At 47.0% G+C, this 10459-nt stretch overlaps 1 protein-coding gene across 1 annotated transcript; it reads left to right on the top strand.

The window, feature by feature from the left end:
- The first annotated feature begins 582 nt into the window (after positions 1–582).
- LOC117857444 (NADP-dependent malic enzyme, chloroplastic) lies at positions 583–5789 on the top strand. The gene is made up of 20 exons (XM_034740101.2): positions 583–746; positions 903–1147; positions 2116–2236; positions 2326–2400; positions 2518–2669; positions 2763–2868; positions 2936–3001; positions 3117–3212; positions 3303–3374; positions 3461–3544; positions 3675–3773; positions 3940–3987; positions 4080–4133; positions 4223–4321; positions 4450–4539; positions 4640–4717; positions 4881–4955; positions 5066–5156; positions 5273–5401; positions 5526–5789. The coding sequence occupies exons 1-20, from the start codon at positions 696–698 to the stop codon at positions 5612–5614; spliced, it is 1920 nt and encodes a 639-aa protein (XP_034595992.1). The 5' UTR covers positions 583–695; the 3' UTR covers positions 5615–5789.
- Positions 5790–10459: the final 4670 nt, after the last annotated feature.

The following is a 10459-nucleotide window of genomic DNA, read 5'->3' as shown; positions in this document are numbered from 1 at the left end:
TAGTTATATATAAAATTGATGTACATTGTTTGCAGTGGAAAAGGAAATAAATAGCGTATGCATATGGTCTTTCACCTGCAGTATCGTACGGGCGTATTTGCTAGTATCTTATAAGAGTGTAATATAGAACATCAAAAAGAAGAGTTTTCAACATTTGAGATGTAATTGCATATGTGATCAAATGGTTGGTCAGGACCGAGATCAACATTTGACCTTAGTCTGCAAGGGGCATGGGCAGACGGAAACCACACGACCCATCGGCAGAAACAGTGTGGAGGTTTGGTTAACTCCAGCCAACTAAAGAAAAGTGCTAATCTACTGAACAATTCCATCTCCAGCCGACTAACCCACCGCACAATGAACTGGACCGACCCCAGTCGAGAGGTTGGTTCATCGAAGTTCACCGCGGGTGGTGAACCAAACGGGAAGCGCCGCGCCGCGTCAACCCAAACGCCGTGAGCCGGGGCCACCGCGCCTCCCCACCGTCCTCGTCCACGTGCGCCGCACACACGCGGAGAACTACGCCGCGCACCGCCGAAACGCCCTGTTCTCCCTTTTTATACCGGCCTCCTCCCTCCCCTTCGCCACCCGCACCGCATTCCCCTCTCTCTACGCAGCTCGGCTCCACTCCGCTCCGAAGAGGGAGGAGGACGCCCGCTGCCACGCTACCCGCTCCCCCGGAACTCGCCGCCACCATGCTGTCCGCGCGCACCGCCGTCGCCTCCGCCGCTTCCCCGGCTTCCCCGGTACGCCCAGTTCCGCGCCTATACCCCCTTACCGTTTCCGCCAACACCCGGTGCCTCGCGCGCCTCGGCGTTTTCGGCCGCGCAATTGCGGTTTAGGCCCTGTCCAGCTGAGCTGCCATGGTGAGCTTGTTTGCGTGTTTTTTTTTGTCTCCGCAGTGGAAGGCGGTAGGTGGAAGCAAGGGCGGGAGCTGCGACGGATGCAGGACCTACAGGGAGTCGGTGCGGAGGCGGGCCGCGACGGTGCGGGTGCACGCCGCGGAGCAGAGGCGGGTGCAGGCCGTCGCGGTAGGCACCGCCGCGGAGACGCAGGAAGGGGTGGCGGCGGCCGATGGCGGCGTCGTGGACCCCTACGCCGAGGACGAGGAGCTGCCCGTCATGCCCTGGGCATATTCCGTCGCGAGGTGAGCGCGGGCGGGGGCGAGCCGGATCGCGCGGGGGGTTTGGATTTGGGAATTCGGGGGATTGGATCTGGGCGGGCGGACGTCTCGATGCGCCGATCTGGATTTTGTTCTACTGCTGATTCGGTTTGGTACGCGGTTTAGTCCGCGTGATGCTGACGTGTATAGGAGTGTGGATGCGTGGGGGTCTCGCTTTTGTCTAGTTTTTTCATTGTGCGCTTGTGTCGAGCCAAATCTAATTGCTTTATAGTGCTCGCGTAAGATGTTTGTGTCGTGAAGCCTTCAGCAAGGGGGGGGATTCTCCCTTCACCTACGTTTACTTTCAATATAATTTATCACACCGTGCTTCAGCTTAACTGAGTTGTAGTTCTGATCATCTCGATTTGTTAAATTTTCGTCGGCATAGTTATTGCTTGCCCGGTATTCTTAGAGTTAGAGCTGGTCACATGTGCTTTTCTGCAAGTTTCAGTTTAGGAATCAGATTTGCGTAGGTCTGAGTTGTTGAGCAAAGCCAAGAATTGTCTGCTTTGCTTTGGTTTTTTCCTCTTCCTTGCAAGTATATTCTAATCTGGCCCACCGTGATACTTCTTTGTCTTGTTTCTTCCACTACCTTTCGACAGTTAAATATAATAGAACAACAACAACATAGCCTTTCAGTCCCAAGCAAGTTGGGTAGGCTAGTGAAATATAATAGAAATTGATACTAAATTATAAATGTATAGTATAATAGTAGAAAATAGTTCCTTGAAAAAATATGAGGAATCTGAATTTGCCAACTGTAAACGATAACCTTTGCTGCGCATAGCGATAGCTTGGCAAGCATCAATATGACCATGCCACCCAAAGAATAAAAAGTTCCTGTTAGTAAATAGAATGTTTAACGCTGGTTGGAAGACCATAACTCTTTCCAATAAATATATTTTCGTCCGCTTGGTTCAAAAATATGCTGACGTGTCTTATTACTACAACAGTGGTTACACCCTTTTGAGGGATCCACATCACAACAAGGGTCTTGCTTTCACGGAGAAGGAGCGGGATGCACACTACTTGCGTGGTCTTCTTCCTCCGGCTGTTGTGTCTCAGGAAGTCCAAGTATGGGCGATGCTCTCTAGAAACCATACTAGTAATTAGGGTGACCTTTTTTTTTTTCTAACCTAAAGATCGCTTTAATGTGTATGTAGATTAAGAAGTTCATGCACAACCTGCGACAGTACCAGCTTCCTTTGCAGCGCTATATGGCCATGATGGACCTTCAGGTAATCCCAGTCACTATTTTCTTTTACTCATATGAAAGCTTACAAGTACCGGAGTAATATGTTCCGTTAGAATGAATGGTTGGTTGTTGCATTGTTCTTAACACCTTCTGTTTTCAGGAGAGAAATGAGAGGCTTTTCTACAGGCTTTTAATTGATAATGTGGAGGAGCTGCTCCCTTTTGTTTACACACCGACTGTTGGCGAGGCCTGCCAGAAGTATGGGTCCATCTTTAGACAACCGCAGGGTCTGTATGTCAGCCTGAGGGACAAGTACGTGTGCCTATATCTGCTTGAATTTGCAGTAATTATGCAGTTCTCTTCTGTCCGTCTATTGGATTTGGACTGACTGGAGGTGCATCCCAGGGGGAGGGTCCTAGAGGTTCTAAGGAACTGGCCTCAGAGGGATATTCAAGTTATTTGTGTCACTGATGGTGGGCGAATCTTGGGACTTGGAGATTTGGGTGCTCAGGTATGATTGCCTTTTTAGTTGCTTTGCTTCAGGGCCTTTGCTTATGTTATGCTGAATCCTTCTATAGGGAATGGGAATTCCTGTAGGCAAACTTGCTCTCTACACTGCCCTTGGAGGAGTTCGCCCATCAGCTGTAAGTGGCCCCATGTTTACTGTCCCCTTTTTGTAGCCTCTCTTGTAGTGATCCTGTATGTTTGGTATCAACATATAACTAAGTTATCTCAAATTTACAATGAATTGCTTTGCAGTGTTTGCCCATTACAATTGATGTTGGCACGAACAATGAGGAACTGCTTAATGATGAGTTCTACATTGGACTGCGGCAAAAACGTGCAACTGGCAAGGTATGTAGTTGCGACAAGATTGCAGGAAGTAAGGAGTTGGCAAAATATCAGGCACTTGAGGCCTTACATGTGCATTTTCCTTAATGGCAGGAATATCATGAGCTTATAGAAGAATTCATGAGCGCTGTGGTGCAAATCTACGGTGAGAAAGTCCTCATTCAGGTGAGTCAGAGACTTTCAGTGTACTATTGTCGCTATGTCAGATCAATTTACTCTTATCACAAAATGTAACCGTTTTTTTTTTACAGTTTGAGGACTTTGCCAATCATAATGCTTTTGATCTGCTTGAAAAATATAGCAAGAGCCATCTTGTTTTCAATGATGATATCCAGGTAAATGGAACCAAACCATGATATTTTTCTTTTTTACTATTACCAGGTGTGATCCTTAATTGAGTCATCACCATCATCCAGTCTGTTGCCTTTTATGGTTGTACCAATATGGAAATATGAATGATTGCAGGGCACAGCATCAGTGGTCCTTGCAGGTTTGTTAGCATCACTCAAGGTGGTTGGTGGGACCCTAGCAGAGCACACTTATTTGTTCCTTGGTGCTGGGGAGGTTAGTGATACTGTGATAGGCTCATAGCTTATCTTGGTGGACTTTTTTTTTCCCTTTGCCGTCAAACTGTTGAAATATATCCGTTGAATTGAAATTGTTCCCATCAATGAGATTCTTCATTTTAGAGACACGGAAGAAAAGATTCTGATTATGTATTTGACTGCAGGCTGGAACTGGCATAGCAGAACTCATTGCTCTTCAGATTTCAAAACAGGTAACTTGCTACATTTTTCAGAATGTGGGAAGGTCAGTTTCCATAATTGGTAGTGCTTACTGCTAACGTTTACTGGTTTGATCGATTTATAGACAAAAGCTCCGATTGAAGAGTGCCGCCAGAAGGTTTGGCTGGTGGACTCAAAGGTTTGTTACCAAAGGAATATTCAGAATTGCTAATACAATATTTTCTTCAACTGATTATCTGATGGCCTGATGCAATATTTTATATATAGGGCTTAATTGTTAGCTCCCGTAAAGAATCCCTTCCGTCATTCAAACAACCTTGGGCACATGAGCATGAGCCTGTGTCAACCTTGTTTGATGCTGTCCAGGTAATCACTGTTCATGCATATTTAAGATTGTGATTGTATTCATTAACAGCTGCTGCCTTTACTTAAAGCTATCCTTTTTGGTGTTATTTCATCAAAATCATACTAATGTTTCTTTATTTATTCTCCAGTCGATCAAACCTACGGTTTTGATTGGGACATCAGGAGTTGGAAGGGCATTCACAAAAGAAGTTGTTGAGGCCATGGCTTCCTTCAATGAGGTAACTTTTGTCAGCTTTTGCTACTCAAGATGTAATGTTGAAGGTGTTACATTACAAGGGTGGTTAGCTAACTTATGATATCTCCAAAATACAAATACAGAGGCCTGTCATCTTTTCACTGTCAAATCCAACTTCACATTCTGAATGTACTGCTGAACAAGCATATAACTGGACCAAGGTGAGCTCTCTCAACACTCGGCAGAGTCGCATCTGCAAATTTATCTCAGTGCAAGTACCATTTAAATGGTGACCTAATTGGCCAGAAAAAAAAAGAAGTGTGCCTAAATTTGAGAAAACAAACTTTGTGGAGTACAATGGGACTTATGTCTCTTTATTTGCAGGGGCGTGCTGTATTTGCCAGTGGTAGTCCATTTAACCCTGTTGAGTACGATGGGAAGACTTTTGTACCTGGGCAGGTAGTTCTTTTATCTAATACTTCTCCGAGGCAACACAACCTTACTGATCTAAGCACCTGCTATTTGAAAGCACAAGTTCATTACTAACTCAATTGCGCTACTCATGACAGGCAAACAATGCTTACATTTTCCCTGGCCTTGGCCTTGGTCTGATTATGGCTGGAGCCACCCGTGTCCATGAGGACATGCTTCTTGCTGCCTGTAAGTACCTTCTTAATGGAGTCAATGAACATATGTAAATGTTAATTATGTATCCAAATGGGAAACTAGGGAGGGTTTGATGTGAAGCAATCTCATGGCTGTAATCATTTAAACAGCGGAAGCACTAGCTGATCAGGCCAATCAGGAGAACTTTGAGAAGGGATCGATCTTCCCGCCCTTCAGCAGCATCAGAAAGATCTCCGCTCACATTGCTGCCGCCGTGGCTGCAAAAGCCTATGAGCTCGGTACGCTTCACCCTCCTTTCCTTCTGTAGATACATTTCCAAAGTTTTCTGTTCTGCTTCCGTTTCCCTGAGTAGACCTCCAAATCTTTCCATTCGCCTCCAAAGTCTCAAACTTTCCTCTGCAGGTTTGGCGACCCGTCTGCCTGCGCCCAGAGACCTGGTGCAATATGCAGAGACCTGCATGTACAATCCTATCTACCGCAACTACCGGTAGCGCTGCCGGGATCAATTTTGCAGTAATAAAAACCTATCTATGCAGGATACTGCAATGTTGTTGCCGGTTTTGTTGTCCGTTGTCACCGCTGCTACCACCCTTGTTGCTGGTAGACATTGTACCTGTCTATGCATATATATGATATGATATATCTGTTATAAGCTATGGTAGCAAACCATCTTGTGTGCCAATGTTTGTTTTTCTTCCACACGGTTATGACGGGCAGATGAGATCCAAATCCCTAGCGCAAGTATGTTAGCAATGAAAACAAATCTATGTGGCACAATTTAATCAAGACTACAAAAAAATTGCATAGAATCAACAAGCCATTGCAAGTGTTTTTTCATCCTCCGTAATTGCCTATGCTGCCAGTAGAGCCTCCGTTTGGTTCAACTTCTGCGACCTGCCAAAAAGCTCAACCCTAACCAAAGGGCTAGATTCTGCAGCAGCTTTCACGAAAGCACTGCTTTCTCCCAGCGTATTTTTCACAGGAGTTCAGACCGTGCTTCCACCAGCTGGAATTCAACTTCTCAAAAAGATCACTACCCATCCGTTCCCCAACCTCCAACCACTCCATGGAACAGGAAGACCACACTAGGGTTCGAACGTGCGATTCCTACCTTCTCTGGTGGTGCTGTGGGATGAACGGTGGCGGGACGGCGCGGTCGCGCGACGCGAATCAGCAGCAGGTGCGGCTACGCCCGAGCGGCGCGGACCGGCGACAGGGCCTTGCATAGGGGCCGGAGAACGAGAGAGTCAGGTAAGACATGAGAGAAGACGATAGAATGAGAGAGCGCAGAGACAGTATAAGGGATGAGGATAAAACGGTCGAAAGAGAAATAATTAAGGAAAAAATTAATGGAAAGAGAAAAATAAATATAAAGAAAGAGAATAGTGAAAAAAAATATCATCTCTTCCACCTATTCTAAAAAATCAAGAGAACCTGTTTTACATGTGTAAAAATCAAGAGAGGAGAACCTGTTTTACTTTTACATGTGTATTAGTGTACAGTTCAATGTTTTACGATCGATCTTACCTATATATATTATTAAATATTATTAACGCATCTTCCTTTATTACTTAATCTTATTGAGATGGGATCTAATACTTTATTTATTATAGTACTAGCAAAATGCCCGTGTGTTGCTACGGTAAAAGATCAATTGTAATTTTCAAACTAATGACACCGTCCGGACGCACCAGAGCCGCCTCCCCGACCCCGTCCGCCCGCGTCGCGCCGCTTGGCCTGTGCCCGCCGCCCGGCTTGGCTGGGGCGGTGCGGGCGGCTGGGGCCGAGGCCGGGCGGCGCGGCTCGGGCGTGGCCGTGGCAAGCGGCCAGGGCCGAGGCGGCGCGGGAGCTCTCTGACAAGTGATGATTTTTTTTGGCAAAAGCCTTACTTGCTTTAATATTAGGTAGAGATAGAGATTATGTTCTGAGCGAGCTCAAAGCGCTTGCCCATTTCTTTCCAACTGACGTTACGGAGTGCTAGAGCTTATCTCGCACAGACCACCTCCTCTTCTCGTTTCTCTCATCCTACTCGTTTCTTCCTCTTTTCACCATTGCTTATTTTTCCCTCAGATCCCGGAGCTAGCAAAGCATGCGCTTCCTGCTAGGAGGTGGTGGCCTGGGTCACCAGTCAACACTCCCGAGCTCCGCCGGTGAGCTTGAGCATGACGTTGAGAGGGAAAGGAGGCAGCTTCTCTTCCCCCTTCTCTTCTTCTGATCTTCTTATCTTTCTTTCTCGGCTTCTCCAATCCAGCGAGCGTAGCAGTGTGGCTGAGCAACGGTGGTGGCACCGCTGCGAGCGCAGCTCCTGCACAGATCCAATGGCGGGCCGAGCGACGCGCGGCAGCTGGAGAGCTACGGCGAAGCTCGCACGCGTCGGCGTTGCGGCCACGCGGCGTCCTCACTCGCTGCAATACCAGGCTTAACAGAGCACGGCCGGTCGAGCGGCCAGCCTGCCTAGCACAATTCAGCGGGAGCGGGGCGGCGAACAGTCTACGTAAGAAAGCACGCAAATAAAACAATGAAATTAGATTCCATAGGATATAGGATATGAAGTAGATAATAGCAACAAAGGGAACGCCAGCATTATAAGAAACCAAGAGAAACAAATTGAGGAGTATTCATCAACATAAAGAAAACACCATTTTTCCAAGGTCAAGCAGTGAGAAAAACAGAAACAGAAAAAAAATGGCATCTCAAATAGCATTGCTAAATCAATATAGTGGCACAAACTATGTGTTCCACCACAGACCTAACATTCTAAACTTTCGGTTTAATAAACCTTGAAAAAAAAGGAAAAATGCATGAGTTGCTACCGAGGGACTACTGCTACCCTTGCTGGGTAACATTTTAGATAGCGTATAAAAGTACAATAGTAACGAAAGCAATTTCTCCAACCAGCCATCAGCATTCGTAGTCATCGCCTAGTAGTAACACAGAATAAAATCAGCATATATTAACTAAAAAGATATGGTAATTCAGATGGCATAAACGAGTTTCCAAGTAACCTAAAAGAATCTGTCTCTGCTGCGCTTATTTATATACGAACAGGCAACATCCACTTATTGTCATAATCCAAGGAATGGTCGCTGATGACCCTGTATCTACCTCCCCTTTATTCCTCTCCTTATGCGCATTATAAATACTACGACAGCAGGGAACTGTAATACTATTATGTATGTAGAAACTGTAATCATTTGCGATGTAGAAACTGTAATCATTTGCGATGGAGTAGCCACGGTAATGATTCGATCATTATTTCTCGCCATGGTAGGAGGAGAGAAGAGCCTTCGGTTAGCCTCCTACTTCTTGATCCGGCGCACCTGTCCGATATGAGGGCATTCTTTATATTTGCCAAGCCTTCATAACCGTTGCACTTACATATGCATTCCCAGGAGCCCACTTAGCCAGCTTGGTTGATAGAAACACACACACACATCCAGAGAGGGGGAAGAGACTCATTCTAGATATTGTAGGAGCAGCAGCAAGAGAGTAGCAGCAGCAGCAGCAGACCATCAACCAGAGCAGCTAAGCAGCCTTCAACAGGAGAAGTGCATTCAGATTTTTGCTCTCAATGCAAATAACCCGTGATCATCAGGCTGGTACATTTGAATGCCCCCATAATAAAACCAAATTTAACATCTTTCCTTTCACATGTGTCTGCCAAAGCCTTCATATTTCGTTTTATCTACACACATCTTATCCGGAGCCAGCTCAGCCAGCTTGGTGGAAGAAAATCAGAGTGGGGTGTACATGGATGGATGGACTTATAGTAATTTGGAACGAAGGGAGTATATGGTCCACCATAGCGGCCAAGCCAGCTTCTACGGTCAAGTGTATTCCAATCTCCATTATACTATTGAAGAGGTAATCATCAGGTTGGCAAAGAGGCAAATCAGAACATCCCATGAACAAACACTGAAACTGGCATATACGTAAGCTGCAAACTGCAGGCTTCCATTATGCCAATTTCTAGAACCTGCTTAAACAGATTCATTGTTTTAAAAGCATCCACCTATCTAACCCTTACCTCAAAAGAAAAACAAAATAATAAAAGACTCTCAGATTAGGTGAAGATCACTGAGGAATGCTAAGGCAAAACCTAAAGCAAAACATGATCCAAGAAAAAAAATACATGTATGGCGACATGGAGTATTGATAGACTGGTTAAGCAGCAAGGCATAGTACAATAGAGATGCATATTCAGATCTCTATTCCTGCCGCAAACAATTTGATCATTAAGCTACAGACATATCAAGATATCCCTTCTGATCCAAATCTCACATGTGAGAGAAGATAAAAGGTTATGAAATAAGAAAAATAGTAACCACTATGCACCTTATAGTAAGTTGACCCATACAGCTTCATAAAAACATTCACCGCTGGCTCCTGTAATACCGACCTCCTCCTTCTCGTGTAATACATATCGGATAACAAAAGGTAAATAATCATCTAAATCTGAGGTGAACTTCAAATTCTGCAGTAAATCCAAGCAATGGGAGTACCAACACTCGAGTAAACAATCAAGGAATCATTTCGCACGATTAGCCTCGCTCAGAGCTACCGAGCTAGCTTGGGTCGAAAGCAAATGACGCGAAGGGGAAACGGACCTTGCAGGAAGCGATGGAGCGAGCCGGGACGACGGCCAGCGGGGAGTGGTCGCAGAGGGCGGGGAAGAGCCTGCCCAGGCCCCGCAGCCGCGACGAGGAGGAGGAGAGCGACGCGCGGCGGGGGCGCGGGGAGGAAGGGTCCGATGAGGAGGCCCTGCGGCGGTGCTGCTCGAAGGCGCGGAGGAACTCGAGCGCGGCCGTGGCGGGCGGGCGGGCGGCGCACCCACAGGCCTCCTCTCCTCCTCCCTCCGGTCCCCACCTCCTCTCCTTCCTCTCTCTCTCTCTCTCTCTCTCTCTCCTCGCTCTCCCCCGGCTCCTCCTCCCTCTCCCCTGGCCGAGGCGGGCGGCCGGGGCCGAGGCCGGGGAGGGGGCGGCACGGGGAGGGGCGGCTCGGTCGGCGCGGGACGTGGAGGGTGGCGCGGTCGGGTCGGCGACGCGCCGCCGGGTCGCCCCTCGCCCTCGCCGCGCCCAGGGGCTGCGCGGGGGCGCGCCCAATCTCCCGAAGAAAGAGAAGCTTTTTCACCTTAACCCCCTCCCTTCCCTCCTTTTTCCACCCAAGCCCCCCGTCTCTTTAGAATTGGACTGCAGGTTGATTTCACGAAACGTCAGGGGATTTTTGCAAAATGACCACGACGTACGAAAATCCCAGGCAGAGACGTTACTTGCTTTAATAATAAGTAAAGATAAAGATAAAGATTGGTAATTGATATGTGGGTCCAAACTCAAGTC

This window comes from Setaria viridis, chromosome 5, assembly GCF_005286985.2.
Source record: "Setaria viridis chromosome 5, Setaria_viridis_v4.0, whole genome shotgun sequence".
Classification (NCBI taxonomy): Eukaryota; Viridiplantae; Streptophyta; class Magnoliopsida; order Poales; family Poaceae; genus Setaria; species Setaria viridis.
Note: the sequence above shows the minus strand (reverse complement) of the source record. Positions and strands in the feature narration are given on the sequence as shown.